Source organism: Trachurus trachurus, assembly GCF_905171665.1.
Source record: "Trachurus trachurus genome assembly, chromosome: 24".
Lineage (NCBI taxonomy): Eukaryota > Metazoa > Chordata > Actinopteri > Carangiformes > Carangidae > Trachurus > Trachurus trachurus.
In genome coordinates this window covers 21,739,410-21,759,318 of record NC_139910.1, presented here as the reverse complement: position 1 = coordinate 21,759,318, position 19,909 = coordinate 21,739,410, and the positions used below count along the sequence as shown (strand labels likewise).

Here is a 19,909-nt window from a genome sequence, read left to right as displayed (position 1 = left end):
TTGTTCTGAAAGGTGTGGGGCTGGGAGTGCGGAGGAGAGGGAGGCTGGGAAACTTCAGCTGGGCTACTGTACATATCTGAGCCTTGATGTGGCAACAATGTGTTCAGCGGAGGAACGGGTGCCGGAGTGTTGGGTCACTTCCTTCCTACCGAGGCTGAGAAAGAAGTGGGAGACCAGACGTTGCCGAGGGGGGCCGAGGGCTAAAATGCTGATTTCAGATCAGCCCCGCGGCCCCTGGCGGTTAGCGGGAGGGATGGAGGCGAAGCTGGTCCTGGGTCTGTGGGGGGGGGGGGAGGAGAGGCGGCGCTGCCGAGCGTGGGAGAGTGTGCGAGGGGAGAGGTGAGAGACACCTCGGGCCCCGTGTGAGCGCTGCGCAGTTCCCTGAATGGACTCGACGGTACACAGACACACACATATACACACTCTCTCACACACACACACACACACAGAAGGACCATCTATTAGTGTTACCTAACTAAGCACTTGAACAATGACCAGTAGCTAAACTTCCTCGCTTTGTCTGCCTCCGTATAACTTCACAAGAGCTCTCAGACTGTTCTCACACAGACACACAAATACTTGTTTTGTTTCTCACTTTTGCACACAAACACTCTCACAACCACAAGTACACACAAACAGGCAGGAGGAGGGGAGAAAAAAAAATCAAGTATTAAAATATCGCAATCTGTGAATGTGCTTGTAGGATTTTCAGGGATAAAAGATGTGATAATAAAATACTCAACATGAGCAACAGTGCGTCTTAAAAGTGTCAAAATCTACAAAATGTGTGTATCGCAAGCTCATCAGGCGAATATAAAAAAAAGGGACACACATCTGTTTTCTGTGCTGGGAACCTGTGTTGAAGCACAAAACAAAAAAAAGGGAGTCGTCATCATAATCCATGACAGAGACAGTTTATCAGAGGTAGAGAGGCTGAGCGGGTCAGTGAGAAGGGAAGTGTTGTCTGTAAGACTGTAATGGCCTCTCTCACCCTGGACATCCATCAGTCATCTGAATCCTGGCAGCGAATCAGCTCCCACTCTGCTCCAGCTGACCCTTAAACTCAACAAGCCAAGCTCCGCTGATAAAACGCTTCTCGGTACACACGTACTCCCACGTACACGTTCGCAGTGATACAGTAATGTATTCACACCTCGGTGGAAATCGCTGCCGGTGCGTGCTGTTTATTTCTCCACAAGCTCTTTATCTCAGCCGTGTTAAAGGTTTGAGCTGTTGACAGAGACGGAGGAGGGCGATGTGCCCCCGCTCTGCCCCGCTGACCCCGCACCGACCTCGCCTGGACTCTCCCATGGGCCGCTAGCGTCTCCTTTTATCCCCAAAACTGTATATCCATCCTTTGACAAGAGCTGTGAGCTATATGGAACTATAACAAATGAATTTCGAGCAAACTTGTTGACAGCATCATCTGTATTGTCAGAATCTGGACCAAGAATACGAGATGTAGTGAGCATCGCTGTCTTTTCCCACGGCAGCACAGGCTGCTGCTGAGAGCTCACAGGCTGCGGTATTTAAAAGGAACCCCGACTATGATGACCTATAGGCCTGAATAGACCAGGATTGTTATCAGATTTGTTAAATATGATTTTAGAAACAGATAAACTGTTGTTGTTGCTTTAAAAATCCACATTGTTTAGTATATATTTTTACCTACGGAGGCAGCCATTGTTCTAGCAACGCAATGCACCCTGGGGGCAGTGAGGTAAAAAGGTTGGGTAACACTTTATAAGGGTCCCTTAATTAACGTTAGTGTACATTATTAAGCATGAATTAATTACTTAGGATTAGGAAACACATTAATTAATGTAGCCTTTTAGTAAGCAGTTAATTAATGTTTACTACTCAAAGTTAGTTAATAAATTATTAAGTATTAATAAAAGTTGAATAATGTAATTAGTTATCATTATGTATGCATTACTCAGCATTATGTCATGTTTACCTCCCGGTAGTATCACCACAACACCACATTGAGCTGCGTTTGGTTGTAATTTCCAAATAAAAGGCGAAAGACGATCACAGGATTATATGATCACAGCTTAATGTTTTGATTTCAGCTACCTGTAGGTGACCCGGTTCGATTTGGTAGCCCAGCACTCTCCCGGTCAGGGAGGCTGATGAGGGCAGCCCATAATACCTTCCAGTTAATGCACACCGCATCAAAGATTTGATGTGCTGTGAAGCACGGGATAGCTACATAAAAGATCAAACCCGTAGCATCCTGTCTGCGTTTTACTGTTATGTCCTACAGATACGAATATGACTTACTTTATTAATCCCCACAGGGAAATTCATTCATTTCCTCATAAAGTAGCTGTAAATAATGGGACTATAATGCTCATGTCTGAATAAAATAACGCTAATCTCTAAAATCATTCATGTTTGACTATGGTTAATCTTACATCAATAGCTCTCGACAACACATCTCTCCCTCTCCCTCTCGGTTGTCATGACGACGCAGTTGTTACACTGACACCATCGATTTTGCCCATCTCTCGCCTCCTTGTGTCTTTGATTTTCTTCATTTTGAGGCTCAGATTGAGTCGTATTTCGTGTGTTGTCACTCTCGCAAACATTACGTTTGGATTCGTATTGAAAAGGTTGGACAGACGACATGTTTGTTGCTGTAAAGTCAGAAGAACGGGACCGGTGGAACATCCGGACAACCATTTGACGCCACTGTCAATTACAATTGCGACTTCCGGGTGAAATTGATCATTTATCCGGCTCCAGTTTGACGCTACTTCAGGTACCCATCCCACACACACACGCACACACACACACACACTCTTACCAGGTATCTGGATGAAGGACCATCCATGGCGCGGGTAGAGGGCCATCACGCCCCCAGGGCATTGTGGGTGAAAGGCGTTGGACCTCACTCGCCAGTCAGAAGCCAGTTCCGGCGAGCCGTAGAGGAAACACTGTTTGAAGATCGCGCCCCCTCCGCTGCGAGTCACCCGCCACTCGTACTCGGCGCTGCGGTCGGCACAATACCGCTCCATGGGAACTGCTGTCACCTAGGAAACCAAAAGAGAAGGATATGGTTTCAAAGACAGGATAGTGAAGGAGATAGGATTTCAAGCCAACATGCTACAGGACTCTCGATATGGGAGGATTTTTAAATAATAACATCATGTTGCATTATTTATCATTGCAAATCCTTCCTTTTTATTTTGCAGGTGGTGTTTAAAATATTAATGCAACAGAACAGAGACAGTCTAAACTTTCCCATGTAGAGGGAAACCACCCCATGAGGTTGGTTTCACTGAATCAGCAGGTTTTGTGCGTAAATGTGTGTGTGTGTAGCAGGAGGTCAAGAGGAAGCTTTAAACAACTAGGGAACAACCTGAGCAAGAAGCTCTTTTTTAGAGGCTTTGATTGTTTTAAATGCAGCTGGAACCTGCAGTGGTCACCCTCACACACACTCACACACACACACACAGCTGCTCATTGTTGAAAGCCTACAAAAGCAAAGTGCACACAGCGCTTCCCCTCTTCCCTTCTCCACGACCACCCAAACGCTCGTCCATCTCACACAGACAACACAAACACACGGACCGCTTTGCAAGAGTGCAAGCAGCGTGCACACACACACACACACAGACACACACACACACACATGCACATACCCTGGGTGTGGCAGCGAGCAGGAACTTTGGTGGCAGCGCGGGCTGGCAGGGCCGCAGCGTGGAAGTGGCAGGATTTCTGCCGTAGATTTTCACATCGGCGTGTCCCACCACACCAGGTCTCAAGGCTGTGAACACCAGATCCTGAAACACACACAGATAAATAAATAAATAAATATTACCTTCAGGATGCCAGTTCACTCATGCTGAAAACTGCCCCACTACAGTAATTACATGAGTGGGGGGAAAATGTTCTGAAATGACAGTCATTTCAGAAAACACTGCGAGTGATATTATATTATATTATACCTCCTGCTGAACCGACTCCTGATTGGATTTGTGTGGGAAGATGAAAGAAAACATCAACCTCAAATTATAGGTAGGAAACAGCAAAAGAGAAAAGGAGGGAAAGAAAGTGAAGCACACAGAGGTGACTGAGGACATCACAGACTCTATTCTAGTTTCACTGGCAACACGCCTGAAATATTATGTACATTTTCAGCAGAATGCTTTACATGTTACATAAAATGCACGATTATGCAGCTTATATGATTTTTCGGTGCATATGTCACAGGATGAACTGGACGGATGGCTGATCACGTGATCTTACATATGGGCGCAGCGCGGTGTGAATCAACGTTGAGGATGAGGAGACGAGGATGAAAAGCTTGAGTAGAATGTATAGCTGTAGGTGCCTAATGAATATCTAAGTGTTTGTCTGCATGTGTGCAGTGTGAGCACACCGCAGTGGTGGAAACACAGTGCCACCTAATGGTCAATTCTTTTTTTTTTTTTAAAGGTGCACAGAAAAGAAAAATGAATGAATGAATTTGATTCCACTGTGGGTCTTAACATTAGTGTAATAACTCATCTATTAGACAATGTAGCCCAAACTTTGTGCAAAATTCTATTTTCGAGTAAATCCGGGATGGAAGTGGAATATTTTTTTTTCGCATTGGATAATGCAGGCACACGGATTATGCGTCAGCCTGCGCACGATTCATCAGCCACTGATATTGGATCCGTCATCCGTCAATCAAACGTCTGAGACACACACACACACCGAGCTCGTTCTCGCCCACCCAAACATTGAATATCCCGCCCGCTCGATAACGACCAATCAAATTTGTTTTCCTTACTCAAGTAAACTCATGGGAACTCGTGGAAGGAGGCGCGACAAACAGGACAAACGGCCATTTCTGAACACCTTTAAAGACACTGCTGGTCAACAAGTATTTAGTTCTCTGTGTTGTTTTCTGTGATGGATGAAAACAGACAAACGGACAACACAAAACAACAACATGAACAATACCGGTCTCTGAAGCCAATGCCTGACCAACACTGCTGGGATTTTCCTGGAACATTAGACTGGGTTCTTTCAAAATGAAGCCTTGAGAGTTTGAGTCGAAATGGAAAAACAGGAACTTTTGATACATGTTTTCAGGGGTAATTCACTGATACTGTTGTTCAGTATCAGACGGAAATTTAGAAACGATGCTGACAGTGCAACAGTGGGATCAGTGCAGCCTCATGTTCCAGCGGTCTGCCGCGAGGGAACGGAAGAGGCAGGAGGAGCGTTTCTGCGGCATAGATGGATGATAAGAGAAGTAAGAAATAAGAAGAAGACTGAAAAAAAACGTATTACAAATGTAATGTGAGTGGCAGATGTGAGTCATGTTGGGATGGATTTGATACAAAGAGACAGAGAGACCATGTGAAGCAGTGCCCCACAGACAGAGTTGAAACCTCGGGGCACAGCGAGGAGCTTTTCAAGTCGCCCGGTTCTCTCAAAAACCCTCGACAGGAGCAGCGGGAGAGCCGAGAGCAGCGCTGACCACACTGTCAAGTACCCAGCCAGACAGAGATGAGCCAAGACGAAGAGGAGAGACACTGTGTGCCAGCTACGTGCAGCTTCAAAAAGAAGAACCGGGGGCTGAGAGAAGTTAGTGGAAACTGTGGGGAAAGAGTCATTTCTAGAAGCTCAAGAGGGAATCCAGGGTCAGCATGATCATACGGGAGAGTAGGAGCTCTCCAGGTGTCAGGAAGTTTCTTTGTTTCTCTCTCATATTTTAAAACTTTCTTATATTTTTCTCGTCTTTTAGTTCTTAAACTGCTGTGGGGGGTGGAGGGGGGGGGGTTGGACCTAAGATGTGAGGCAGCTGCCTGTGATGAGGCCAGGAGAGGAAGAGTGGGATGGAATTACCCCGGCCCAACAGCATTTTCTCCGGAGTATTTTCCACCCAGCAAGTTAAGTTAGAATTAGCGGAGGCCGGTAATGTGATACATATCTGGAAATGGGAAGCTGTTTGCTGGATGAACGGTCTGATGAGATGTATTTTCACTGATTTCTTTTAGCTAAGCTGAGTGACTAAAACAGTCTTAGAGCAGAGGATCTGCACAGCGTCCATGCAGCTGTTCACATTTTTCCAGCTTGTCTGTATATTTGAACTGGCACCTATGTCTCTTTAGTGTCTCGTTCCCACTAACAATTAGATTCCCGTATTCCCGTAAAAAAAATAATTTAAAAAAGACAGAGGAAATCTCAACATAAGCCTGTGATCCTCAGCTGCAGCATCCAACACATAAAAACATGTGAGTGCAGCTAAAAAGAACGGCAGTGTACTACATCCCAAAGATACAGATGCTACTGCTGGATAATGATGCTGTAAACAAACAATCTATCTAATCCACACCAACTGCTACTTCAGCTTCAATCTTTCTCCTCCATTGTTTCGCTGAGCATTTCAGTCTCTGAGGTACCGAGGGAGCAGCAGTAAACCAAATTGTTTTCATATCACATCACAACACAGGAGAATAGCTTGATTTTAAAAGAGTAAATCAAAAACAGATGGGGTGCCATGTTGATGGACAGTTACTGTGAGTGGACACGCCCATTACCTATTCTGGCAAACAAGGTACAAGTGTTTCAGAGGATGCCGTCACCGTAGACGTGACCTTTAATCTCCTTTAAATCTTAATTTTTAATCTTGACACGTGTTTGATGATTCCTGGAGCCTTCTCCTTGCATGTCTGTCAGTAAGAGCACAGACCGACTCTGGCGCAAGGTTATAAAAAGGTTATAAAAATATTTAAAATATAAAAATAACTTGGTTTTATTTCTTTTATTATGTCTGAAGAGCGTCTGTCTTCTGTTAATGTGTTTTTGAGCCACGCCAAAGATGATTTTCTGTGATTAACAGACAATAAAGTTTTTTCTATTCTATCTATTCTATAATAGTTTTGGATTTCTCATTATAGTTTAGTTTTATTATTTTTTCTAATTCAGTTAGTTTTAATTAGTTTTTAAAGCGGGTTTGCTAGTTTTTGTTACTTTTCATTTTTTCTAAATGCTCAATTTTAGTTTAGTTTGTATCACTACACAACAAACAAAGAAACCCTTCTTTCACATGTTCAGTTGACAACTTGTTAACATTTTTCCACAACTGTCACAACATGTTTGACATATAACCTGATGGGATCCACTCTAACGTCGACAGCTTGTTATCAGCTGACCAATCACAGTGAAGAAAAAACTGGATGGCATATGGTATAGAGAGCCTAAGCGGAAGCAGGAAGTAACGTTGCCATGGAACCTCAATTTGGAAAAAATCTCCATGTAAGTGACCGGTAGTCAAAAAATGTTTTCGTGATCCAATTGAATTGTGCCATGAGAAAAAAATATGACCTTAACCTACACTGCACTTGCTTTTTTTTCCTTTCTCGCCGTCGTATTCAAGTAAATCCCATAGAGGACTTTCTCCTAATTTTTGTCGCTGTTTTGCCAAGTGGAGTGGTGACGAGAAGCCGACTCTAAGCGAGAAGTGACGGACCGTGAGGGGCCATGAGGTGCCGGCAGCTCCGAAAAATTGCTTGAGCAAAATAAATCGATTTCATATCAATCCAAAATTGACAAAGATGAAAATAAAGGGAATTTTATCTATAATTTCAGTGTGTTTTAGTTAGTTTTGTAAACACACAATAAAGTTTCAGTTGGCTATCGTTTTTTCTTTTAATTATAGTTTTTATTTATTTCAGTTAACGAAAATGTTTTTCCAATTCTAGTTTTCATCATTTTGTTCGTTTTCATTAACGGTAATAAGTTAACCTTGCTCTGGTGTGCACTGAGCCTGGAAACATACAGTACAGAGAGAAGGAGGACAGTGTTACTGGGTCACAGGGCTACGCGGGGATTAGGTTCCACATCGGATCCCTGAGGAGGGAGAGGGAGCCTGGGGCAGAGGGCGCGCTGTGTGGCCCAACACGGCCCCATGCTCTGGGGGGAAATTTCAGCAACGTCAGCGACACGCGCAAAAACCCTACTGGAGTTTCACCTATCTGTCACACAGCAGCGTGTCCCGCAGATGGCTTCTCGACGGGGCAGCTTGTGTGTGTGTGTGTGTGTCTTCTGTGTCTCTCACCTGGAAGACAGGGCTGGTGCTCGCGCTGGGGAAGGAGGTGGGTCTGTTCAGCCACAGAATCAGGTCCCTGCGAGACAGACACTTAGTCCTGGGCTCCGACCTCCCGCTGCCCCCCTCCCCATCTCCGGCTTCCTCCCGCTTCTCTTCTTCAAGGCCAAACAGGCGTTGATAGTGGAGCCGGTACGCAGCTTTCAAGGACAGAAAAAGGGCTAACCATCTGTGAAGGAAGTGCAATTACAAAGAGAACTGTCAAAGAAAAGACCTGAGTGAGATTTGCCATCATTAGATATAATGTAATATGAAACATGGATAATGATACCATCTCTATAAGGTGTAAGTATGTTCTTTAGTAGTTCAAGGGCAAAACAGCTGTAATAAGTAATAACTACATGAGGGGGCTGTGACGACCTTCATTTTAGAAAATGATATGAAAGTGTTGCTTTTTGTTGATTATGGTTGACTCCAACAATCCCAACCATTTTTATAAAAAGCAATCATAACACATCTAAACAACTCAACAGCTTTGATGTGTCCTTTTCTCCTTCTGCCCTCACCCCCATCCCATTTCCCTCACTTATTTCTCTGATAGACATAGAGTCTGCCAGTAAACCCAGAACCCTGTTAGCGCTCCCAGTTCTCTTGTCTAAAAGTCAATATATTTTGAACAGGATTTTGGTAAAATACCTCAAATTAGGTCTGTGGTTAACAAAAGCTTCAGCGAGTTTCAGTGGTGAATGTGCAGGTCACAACTTGTCCACCGGAGCGTTTTGGAGTTGTTGGACTGTGTATTTGATGAGTTTGACGAGGGAAACCAAGAAATCCCATGAGCCTCCGTAGCGTAGCTCTGAGCAGCTCACGGCTCTGCTCCGCCGTTCTAAAAATAGCTTGCACCTACAATTAAAGGTAACGAACCTACTGCTAAAACTATAGGGATTATAACGGCAATGGCCCAATTTGCCAAATGTTGAACTATCCCTTTAAGCTTTTGTTAACCACAGACCTAAATTTTGAGGTATTTTACCAAAATCCCATTCAAAAAACGTATTGACTTTTAGTACGGTGAACGCTAACGGAGTTCCGGGTTTACTGGCAGACTCTGTGTGTCTTTCTAAGAGACCTTGAGTAAGAGTAAGTAACAGATGGAAAGATGGAAACTCGACGCCCACCTCACTAAGGTGCCTTGCAGCATAAGGTTGGACATTTCAGCTGGTGATACATCGATGAAGCGCAGGAAGGAGAAGCAACTTCCTTTGTCATTACCTGGGGGAGTAAAAATAAAATGCAGAATAAAGAGTATGACAATGAGCAACACATACAGAGGAAAAGCCAAAAGATGGAAATAACTTGTTGGAGGAAGGAATAACAAAAAAACATCAAAGGACAGAGGGGGAAACTGGGGTGAGACTGAGCTTTGAAGGACAAACGAAGGAGAACGTCTCACAGGAAAACACACACTTCACGAGTCTTGTGTAGTCTGGGATCAAAGCGTGATCTGTGCTCACCTTCTCTGTGAAAAAGAGACTGCTGGATGTGATTTGGAGAGAAGGGAGACAACAGCAGCTGAAGTAATCTGAGGAGGATGTAGAGAGGAAGACAGGGTTACACCGCTGAATGTGAGAAAAGAGCAAGCGACTCAATGTGGGATGACAAAGTGATTTCAATCCAACCCACAAAATGTCTGTGTGAAAGCTCAAACTGGGATAATAGCCCTGTGAGGCTCCCAGATCAGCAAATATTCAAAAGAGTCAAGATTTACTGAGAAAACAAACAGTGCTGACGGCAAATTTGCAGCAATTTAAAAAACAACGCAGGAGGAAATTTTTCTTTAATGGTTTACGTTGGAGTTGATGGGTGTTTTTGTCGAGACCCACGGCGCGATTCGAGCGTGCCTGTGGGCTGGTATCCGCGTGGTACCACTTACTTGTTCTTGGCCTGGTTGTGCGAGTGGATCAGGCCGTGACGGTAGAGGAACTTCGACATGTTGTAGGGCTTGATGGACATGTGGAAAGGAGAGCGAGTCTCTTGGCGCTCGAAGAGGTCGGGGTGATTACACACCTACACAGAACACACACACAGAGAGAGACGGGGCAGTGGGTGAAACACACAAAGGATCAGGCATCACTGGTGTTTATTTTACAGCTGACAACTCATTGTTGAAGGGATGAGGTGTAGTGACTTTATGACTATCGGAACATTCAAATTCCTGAAAAGCTTAGTCATCAGAACAATAGTAACATGACACTGAAAATGTTTATTAGATCATTAAGTCAATAGCTGTCATCAATCATCGTGACTGCTGCGTTAGACAAATAATCAGATCATGCTGTTTTTGGGAGCGGTAACCGAGGAGACGGTCTAATAGGGAAGAATGGGTACCTTCCTGAACTGCATGACCAGGTTCATGAGGGAGGAGGTGGTGGTGTGGGACTGCTGGGACGTGCCCATGGACGACTGCAGCAGGTCCTCGATGGAGATCTTGTTCCTGAGGGCCTGGTACAGCAGCCTCTGCCGGGACGTCAGCTGGCAGTAGGTCAGGATCTCAATCTGTGGAAGAAGAACAGGGGATGAGATGTGATGTGTGTGTGTGTGTCTAAAGCAGCAGACTGACACTGACGTAATAATGGACCGTAAATTCTCAAATAAAGCCCGGGCTGCTATTTGCTTCACTTCACCGAACTGACCCTGCGTATGTTAGAGATAGGCGTCTACAGTATATGAGACAGGCTTTTCTTTCATTTTGAACAAATCTATGCTCAGCAAGGATGGAAAAGACAGTCAAATCGTTCCTACCGTTTTAAAGAGTGAGAAGTAAATGCATTCATTTACAAGTTTACAAGGAGTTTGTATTTGGTTATAAAAAAGTCTCATATTAATGTGGATGAATCTACGTTACCCACACTTGTTCATGGGTCCATTTTCGATAAATATATCGTTTAGTCTTTATCGTTATTTTGTTATTATTATTTAGTGGTCGGCTCGCCCAGCATTTCCTACTTTCGGTTTCGCAGACGCTGCCCGGCGGGTCATGGGAATAACGCCGCCAAATCGCCGTTTATGGTCGGAACTACGACGGTATCTGATCAGCTTCGAACTCCGACTTTCATTCTTGATTAATGAAAACATTCTTGGCAAATGTTTTCGCTTTCGTGCATCTTGCGCCGTTCCAAGAATTTCACCGTGTGCGCGGAGGCTCATGGGAAATGTAGTGTGAAAACACTTCGCTTTCCAAAACTCCTCGTAGCCCCTTTAAACTGCACCAATTACACTTCTTTCAGGGCTCCAGACTTACTTACTTTTTTTTTTACTAGGAGCACAGTGGCCCCTTAACTTAAAATTATAGGAGTGAAAGCAGAAAGTTTAGCGGCACACACTGTAAATCGACTTGCAGATCCTCACACACACTGGCCTGTAATGACAGATTCCAGATTCTTTGAGTCACCCCCAGCAAATCTTGCTGTTTGCAAGTAGATGAAAAATTTACTTGCACAGTCCCAAATGTTAGGGGCAGTCTGGAGCCCTGTAAATAACAGAATAACCCTGTAAATACAGACCACTGACTGCATAGGCTCCAGTCGGAGATTTCATTGGGCCGGACCAGCCCCAACAACATGACCAGACGGGTTTGGGTCGAAAACATTTAATAACTCCGGCCGGGTCGGACCACGGGCTTCCTTTGTTTTTGGCTGCGTCCGGGCCAAGAATTACTGCTCATGAGTTCAGCCGCATCGGGTCCAAGCTTCAACACCCGCAGCTCGGATCGGGTCAGGTCTTAATTTTAAGGCCCGTTTAGAACTCTAGCATGAATTAAGAAGTTAGAAACTGCTCAAACTGGGCGACCGAGGGCTTTGAGAGGTTTTGTACATTCATAAGAACTTGCAGACAATAGAAACAGACCCGGCTTCCAATTGACACCATTTGCTCAAACCCGTAGCCAGATCCGACCAGTATAGGAGACCGGTGTGAGACTCAGCTTTTATTGGAGAATTTATGGTTGGAGATTAGCTCTCTTCTTCAAACCTGAATGTTTAGGATGCAAAAGTGATTTCCGATTAACGAGTGAGTCTGTAAATTGTCTTGAATTAGTCAGGAGAAGTTTAGGGCGTAAACAGCGAAGACTAAAAAAAGAGAGAATCTGTAATATGAGAACAGTCTCATTCTCACTTGGTTCTGGTTAGGACAGAAGACTCATGCATAAAGTAAGTCTAAAGCAAAAGAAAATTATCCACTTTATGATTTACCATCATATTGCTCCTCCTTTGAGACACATACAGTATTTTCACATGGGTTCAACCAAAAACGGATTACGGCTGCTGACTTCATGCCCGGCTCAACCCACATTCTTTACACACACATCAAAATCTCTGGTTTTATCAGGCGTCCTGCTTTGCTGAAAGCAGTGAAAGCTGAGCAGCAACATACCATAAAAAAACATTCAGCCATGAACCGTGAGCGAACTTGACCAGTCACTACTGACTACAGGAGGTCGACCAAACAAGAGGAACCAACCAGAGCAGGGGAAAGGGAACTAAAAGTGGGCTGGCAGGATTGTGTGTGGGTGCGAGGGGGAAGTGAAGAAGACAGATGTGGGGGTGTGGTGAACTCTGCCATCCCTCTCTGACTCTGTGCATGGAGACTCCCACAGCGCATGAGTGAGTATGTGTGACAGCGAGAGACCCACAGTCCAACATCTGTCGGGAGGATCTGCCAGCAGCAGCATCGCTCACAGGCGTATTACAACACTTTCTGTGTCACACTGGTGTATGAGAAGACAAATGGACGACTGGTGGAGCGAACAAGTCAGGCTTCTTATGGTATTGACTAAATATAATGCTGTATTTATTATGTAGTACGTCAAACACTTAGTATGTTCACATGCACAGCTAAGTCGAGCTATGCTCATGGCTCTATTTGAGCGTCTGATTGGAATTCTGTCCTTGTCCCAATTTACAGTTGACTTTTCTGCAATGATGGGAATAATGGTGTTATAAAATAACGGTGATACTAATTGCATTACTTTTCTCAGTAAAGAGTAATCAAGTAAGTTACTGTTTCCCTGGCAATTAGTTACTTTTATAATGTAGTAATTCAGTTACTAACTAAGTTTAAGTAACTATAACCAATTACTTTTTAAAAGTAACGTGCCCAACACTGCTTTTCTGTCACTTAATAAATAGGCCTTACTGAAAATAAATAACTTGGAGTTCTCAACTACAGTTCTCGACCGGACGCGCCGGTCTGTAGGCTACAAATGACTCTGGACAGGTCGGACCTCTGGCTTCCTTTCCTTCAGGCCGGCTTCTATGCTTCACTTTGTGCCGTCTCTGCTGTTGTGAAGCATGCGAACATGCATTGTCCAGTTTCAGTCAGATTTAGGCGTATACATGCAGAAGAAAACTGGTTTCCAATCGCATTATCCGGGTGTTTTAGTCAGATTTGGAGAAGTCTGGTAGTAGTCGGACTAACTACATACACTTCAGTTGTCCAGTTATAGTCGGATTAGGGCAATAAATCTGTTTTTTCAACTGTCATGTAAACGTACTGACTGTGTACAGGCGTGAACATTCAGTGCACTGTATTTTCTTTTTTGTTTGTTTAATTTGATCAGATTGACGTGAGATTTTACACCTTTGTCCATCAAATTATCTACAGAAACTGAACTTTTGTCTGTATTTAACTGTGTTCATGTCATTGTGGAGCAGAGTGGTTCAGTGAGCAGAGAGAAGAGCGTTCACTCCTCTACCTTGTCTGAGAGCTCGTTCTCCACGTCCTTCTTGATCCTGCGCAGCATGAAAGGCTTCAGGATCATGTGCAATCTGGAGAGTTGGTCTGAAATACAAATTTCAAACAGCTTTGTTTAGGTCCAAAATATATTGCATGCAACAGTGAGCGGGAATCAGAGATCAGTGCTGGCACACAAATAATAGAATTTTCTGCACAAATAGAATGAAAAAAAATACAACAACACATTTTTGTGTTGTCAGCTGGAGAAGTGGGAGAGAAGTCGAACACGCAGCCAAGAGCAGCATTGTTTTCTTTTTCTCAGAGTTGTACTCACTCTCATCGATGGCCGACTTGTTTTCAGCGTGACTCTCGATGTCCTTGGAGAACCACTCATTAAACTCTTCATGGGAATCAAACAGCGTAGGCATGATGAAGTGCAGCAGGGCCCACAGCTGAGAGACAGTAATAACATACACTTGTCAACATCTGTGTCACTACATACCAACTCTCTCTCTCATACACACACACACACACACACACACACACACACACACACACACACACACACACACACACACACACACACACACACACACACACACACACACACACACACACACACACACACACACACACACACACACACACACACACACACACACACACACACACACACACACACACACACACACACACACCTCAGCCATGGTGTTCTGGATGGGCGTCCCGGTGAGCAGCAGCCTGTTCCGACACTGGAACTGCAGGAGGATTTTCCACCGAACGCTGAAACCAGACAGAAACATTGACGGGTGATCTGCTGCACAAGTTTATCATCATTATTTAACGCTTAACTGAACTGTAATCCCAACAATTACTCAAACTGGTTTGTATGCGTGGGATGACAATTTCCTCACACACACACACTTTTTCAAAACATTTTCTGAAGAGATTTATAGGTTTTGGTTGGCGTCCAGTGGGCGCCATGAAGCCATGCATTCTTTGCAGTTGTAACACATTAACAAGAACTTTTTTTACACAATCTGTCCGAATTTTTTTTGTTGATTTCCAAACTATAAAAAAAAAAAAAAAGGTTGTTGTGCTTTTTGTGGCCAATTTATAACAAATTGAGCTCCTTTACATTACTGACATCAACTCCCACAGCACATGGAAGTATGTGTAGAGGAATGCATGGCTCCTCTCTTCCAACAGCTGCTGAACCTCTCTACATGTTCGCAACATACAGACCTGAAACTCATCTTCATAACTCGATATAACTAAACACTCTTCAAACTGTTTGGAGAAACTTTTGAGAAAAGTTTATTTGTCGACTAAATGATTCTAAAAATCTCAGCTTTGGAAGCAGTCTGGAAGTCTTCAGTCTGGAATAAAGTCTATCTATCTATCTATCTATCTATCTATCTATCTATCTATCTATCTATCTATCTATCTATCTATCTATCTATCTATCTATCTATCTATCCATCTATCCATCTATCCATCCATCCATCCATCCATCCATCCGCACAAACTAAATGTAACATGTTAGCTTGTGGACTTTAAAGGTACTGGTAGGTGGATTTTGTCATCTACGGGAGGAGCTATGCTAGCTGCTTCCCCTTGTTTCCAGTCTTTATGCTATGCTATGCTAAGCTAAGCTAACCAGCAGTAGCTTGGTGCTAAATAGTAAAATAGAAAAGATATGTATATAACTCTCTGTACAAAAGGACACTAGGCTGAGTGTGTTATGACTATAGTTTGAGTGTGTGTGTGTGTGTGTGTGTGTTTGTGTGTGTAGACTGCAGGTGGTAAATCCATCCATCCATCCATCCATCTATTATCTGTTGTATTTTAACACGTTACCTGGTGCTGCTTTTCAAGGCTTGGGCCTCATCCAGAACCATGTACTGCCACTTGACCCTCTGGAAGTATTTGACATCCTGGACCACCAGCTGGTAGCTTGTGATAACCACGTGGAATGGTGCATTTTGTGTGTAAAGGGTTTTCTGCGTAAGCATACACAAAGAGAGGGAGACACAGAGCTACAGGTTAAAATGATGAAGAAAAACAAAGGGAGCTCAACTTCTACTGACCAAGCCACACATGGCGGCGCCATGGCAATCTTGAGAAACTCTCTCGTCCTCACCTGGCTCCAGAACTTCCGAATCACCTTGCGATCGTGAGGGTTTCCCCAGTACGGCAACACCTGGAGGACGCATCAATGAGAAGTGGGTCAGCTCTGTCGATACATTTCAGAGGCACTGATGGTGCGTGTGAATCTGTTTCATCTAATCTATAATATTCCACGCCTGCTCCACAGTACGGCAGTGAGCAATGCAATGAAACCAGAGCTCCGCTGATGTACCCAGAGGAAACATTTAGGCATAGCATCACGTATGAATCACCGCCTCAGTTGTTGAGTTGCTGGTATAGAATGCGATGTGAAAAGATTTACACATCATTACATCGCTCAACGCAAGCTGGCATTCCATTGTTTTCAGACGGTCCAGCTTTGAGTTTTCAGGAAGCTTATCTTCAAATTGTGTAATAGGGTCTTTTCACACCTCATTAGCAAAACATACTGAGATTGATTTATTTCCAAACGAGCAAAGAAAATGGGCATAGTTGAGTGCTGAACACAAGGAGTTATTGTGTGTGTGTGTGTGTTTGTGTGTGCACTCAAGCACAGCTGACACATTGATGTGTTTGATAAATGTTCTCAAAGAATGCACACAGCCTGTAAAAGCATGCAAGAGGTTTTTTTCACAACAGCCACCCAACAATCTGGCTACTTACATCTTTGAAGTGTGTGTTAATGTAAACTGTGCTACAATACTGCCCCCTAATGGATAGTTCCACATATGTTTGCACCTGATTTCGGTTGTTAAAGAGATAGTTCAACATTTTGGCAAATTCGCCTATTGCCATAATCCCTATAATCATAGCAGTAGGTTCATTACCTTTAATTATCGGTGCATGTTGTTTTGAGATCTGCGGGGCAGAGACGTGAGCTGCTCAGTAAACACAATGGGGGTGAATGGTACAGGTCCACTGTCCCTCTTCAAACTCATCAAATACACAATCCAACAACTCCAAAACACTCTGGTGGACAAGTTGTGACCTGCACATTCACCACACTATGAAATAATCATGTAACATTAGAGACAGAGTTGTTTTAGAGGCAAATGCAGCCGGAACTACATTCCAGGCATGGCTGCTGGGCGGAGGGATTTCAAAAGTGCAAGTAGTTCCGAATATTTGCTTCATGCGTCTTAATGTTACATAGTACATAATTATTTTATAGCGTGGTGAATGTGCAGCTCACAACTTGTCCACCAAACGTTTTGGAGTTGTTGGATTGTGTATTTAATGAGCTTGATGAGGGACAGGCACTTAGCAGCTCTGCCCTGCGGATCTCACAGATGCACCGACAATTAAAGGTAATGAACCTACTCCTATGACTATAGGAATTATGGCAACAGGATAATTTTTCCAAAATACTGAACTATCCCTTTAAACAGCATTTCTCGCTTGAGCAAACCAGCACTGGGTTTATTAGAGGAGTACAAAATAGCAGCAGACCAGAGGAGGGCAGGATTCCTTCAGACATGTTTTAGCAGGTGTTTCCGCTGGGTGGGGCGCTTGCCTGGTTCTCACCTTGAATTTGGGCACAAAGCGGGTGAACTCCTGGTGCCAGTTGTTGAGCGTGGACGCGGGAGAGATGATCAGGAACGGACCCCAGATGTTGTCTCTCTGCGCAGGAACAGAAAAAAGAGAAAACGCCGTCAGCCGCCGAAACAGGTGGTCTTTGTGTGTGCCTGTGCGAGCGCCGGGCACCCAATAACAGGAAGCCCCGGAGGAACACGCTCATACATCTTCCTGTCAGCGACAGTTCAATGCTGAAATGCTCAAATTTCCCCTTAAATTCCACGTTTTCTCCCTGTGGAGTTCGGGGACCGAATGGGCTTCTCACAACAATGATATATAATTCATCTGTCTCACTGGGTGAAATATTCCAACACCTGCAAAAAGCTGGGCCAGAAACTCAGAACTTATTTAAAGGATGCAGGTGCACAAGGACGTACTAACAGCAGAGACAATCAAATATTCCGCTCAGTTTTTGTGAGCTGTGTGGCAAACGAAGCCCTTTGGCCCGGAGTGCTCTCTCACCTCTGCTAGGTGAGCCAAAAGTGCAATACTCTGCACTGTCTTCCCCAGCCCCATCTCATCTGCCAGGATTCCATTGATTCCCTGAAGAGAGATAAGAAAACAAAGGAGAAAATAAATCACTCAGTGGGTAAAAATAAGCACAGTCCTTTGACTTCCAAAAAATATCCTGCGTTGACTGTAAAATAAATTTCTATTCATAAATCTTGAACTAGGAATCGATGCAACCGCTGCTTGGCAAAAATGACACTGTAGCTAATGGTTTCACATCATAAGAGTGAACAACTCCAAGTCTTTCTAACGCTTGAATAGCAATTCATAACCTCAAACTTTTCCAAACTTCTATAATAAGGTCCACATAAATATTTCAGAAAGATAATAAAGGTTACAGAAAATACGCAGGTCAGAATCAGACATATGTTACCTGTTCGTAGAGGTTTGCCAGCCAGTTCATGCCCTTAAGTTGGTATCCCTTGAGTTTGCCGTTGAAGATGGTGGGCTGAGGAATGTCGTCACCGGCGTGGATGGACGGGTTGGACAGACTGTAGCTCTCTCCAAACCCAGAGCCGAGACCTGAGGACGGGCCAACAGCTACGTGCAGAGACGCACAGCGGCTGTCTTTTGCCTCCTCATCAAACATTCGTGTCTACGGTGGAGAGGTTAGCATTAGCAGATATTAGCACAGTGTGTGTGTGTGTGTGTGTGGGAGGGGGGGGTAAATGCTCCCATGAGGCTGCGTTTGCATCATCTTACTCTTTCTTGATGAATCTGGTAGGCTTCTTTGGCGTTCCTCAAGGCCTGAGACTTGTAGTATTCACTATCTGAAATCACATCATTAACTTGTTCATAAAACCATCAGACCTTTTTTTTTTTTCCCCCACTATAAGAGCATCCTGCCAAACACACAGAAACATCACTGGGATTCTAGGGGAAAATATTACTGTGTATTTCTAATTCATCAGAGAACAAATTTAAAATATCATTAGTAATAACAGATTGTTATTGGCAGTGGTATGTAATCTGTGCGCTGGCAAACGCTCGTCCCCTAAGTGACTTTCTTGATATTTTCAGTAGCCCCTGGCTCAAACTACAGGAAGGAAAACTCATGAAATATAATCTACAGAAAGGAAACTGGCTAAAGAGGCAATAAATACAATGATAACTGGGCCCAGTGACATTTAATTTGACACTCGATATGTAGCTCCAGAGAACTTGGTCAACATTTCCACAGAGAGACTCAGGATGTATAAATGTCAACTGACTTTCAATTACCAACTGATTCACTGCAAACCTGACTGAGATGTTCATACCATAGTCCTCCTGTCCCATGTTGACCATCACGCCTCCTCCGATGTCTATCTGTCTCTGAGCTCCAGTGTCTTCGAGCTTGCTAAGAATTTCCTCCTGAGCCGTTTCCCCCCCTGGACCCCCCGCGGTGGCTTTACCGCTCATAAAGTGAGCGTAAAGCTCCGTCTGGGTGATGAGGAAATTCAGTTTGCGCTGCTGACGCTTGGCCTGCGAGAGACGGAGAAAGGCATTCGTCACCATCTAGGATTTTCTAACACAGTGTAGTAAAATTTTGAACTAAATCATTTGTTAGCTTTATTTGACAGGTTATAATTATGGTAGTACCGAAAAAAAATAATAATCAGCTGTAGACAGCAAAAGACAAATGACCGACTTCACTAATCCATCTACCTCTCTCATTTCCTCGTCCAGTTTACGTTGCTCCAGGGCTTCCTTCTCTGCCCTCTTTCTGTGCTCCTTCTCCACTTTCTCATATTTCTTCCAGTACAGCATCATCTCCTTGGTGAGGCGTCGCTCTCGGGGTAACGTTTCTTTGCAGTTCTTCTGAGCCTGGATAGCTGCACGCCGCACTTCTCGCATGCACTGATGAGCCAGCTGGTAAAAGCAAAACAGAGGAAGCCATGATTTACTCTTCACAGTCAGTGTCAACTCTCA

General features: G+C 44.0%; 1 protein-coding gene across 2 annotated transcripts in view; it reads right to left on the bottom strand.

The window, feature by feature from the left end:
• Positions 1–19,909, bottom strand: part of ino80 (INO80 complex ATPase subunit) — a 47,826-nt gene that overhangs the window by 23,804 nt on the left and 4,113 nt on the right. For both annotated transcript variants that reach the window (XM_084000650.1, XM_084000651.1), the window contains exons 10-27: positions 19,646–19,849; positions 19,258–19,462; positions 18,701–18,768; positions 18,372–18,593; positions 17,951–18,031; positions 17,438–17,533; positions 15,927–15,986; positions 15,644–15,786; positions 14,482–14,566; positions 14,118–14,235; positions 13,803–13,888; positions 10,439–10,606; positions 9,984–10,117; positions 9,565–9,632; positions 9,229–9,322; positions 8,063–8,279; positions 3,648–3,788; positions 2,810–3,035 (exon numbers count right to left, since the gene is read on the bottom strand). In XM_084000650.1, coding sequence (XP_083856776.1) covers positions 2,810–3,035; positions 3,648–3,788; positions 8,063–8,279; positions 9,229–9,322; positions 9,565–9,632; positions 9,984–10,117; positions 10,439–10,606; positions 13,803–13,888; positions 14,118–14,235; positions 14,482–14,566; positions 15,644–15,786; positions 15,927–15,986; positions 17,438–17,533; positions 17,951–18,031; positions 18,372–18,593; positions 18,701–18,768; positions 19,258–19,462; positions 19,646–19,849 — 2,416 coding nt within the window. The remainder of the gene's footprint in view (positions 1–2,809; positions 3,036–3,647; positions 3,789–8,062; positions 8,280–9,228; positions 9,323–9,564; positions 9,633–9,983; positions 10,118–10,438; positions 10,607–13,802; positions 13,889–14,117; positions 14,236–14,481; positions 14,567–15,643; positions 15,787–15,926; positions 15,987–17,437; positions 17,534–17,950; positions 18,032–18,371; positions 18,594–18,700; positions 18,769–19,257; positions 19,463–19,645; positions 19,850–19,909) is intronic.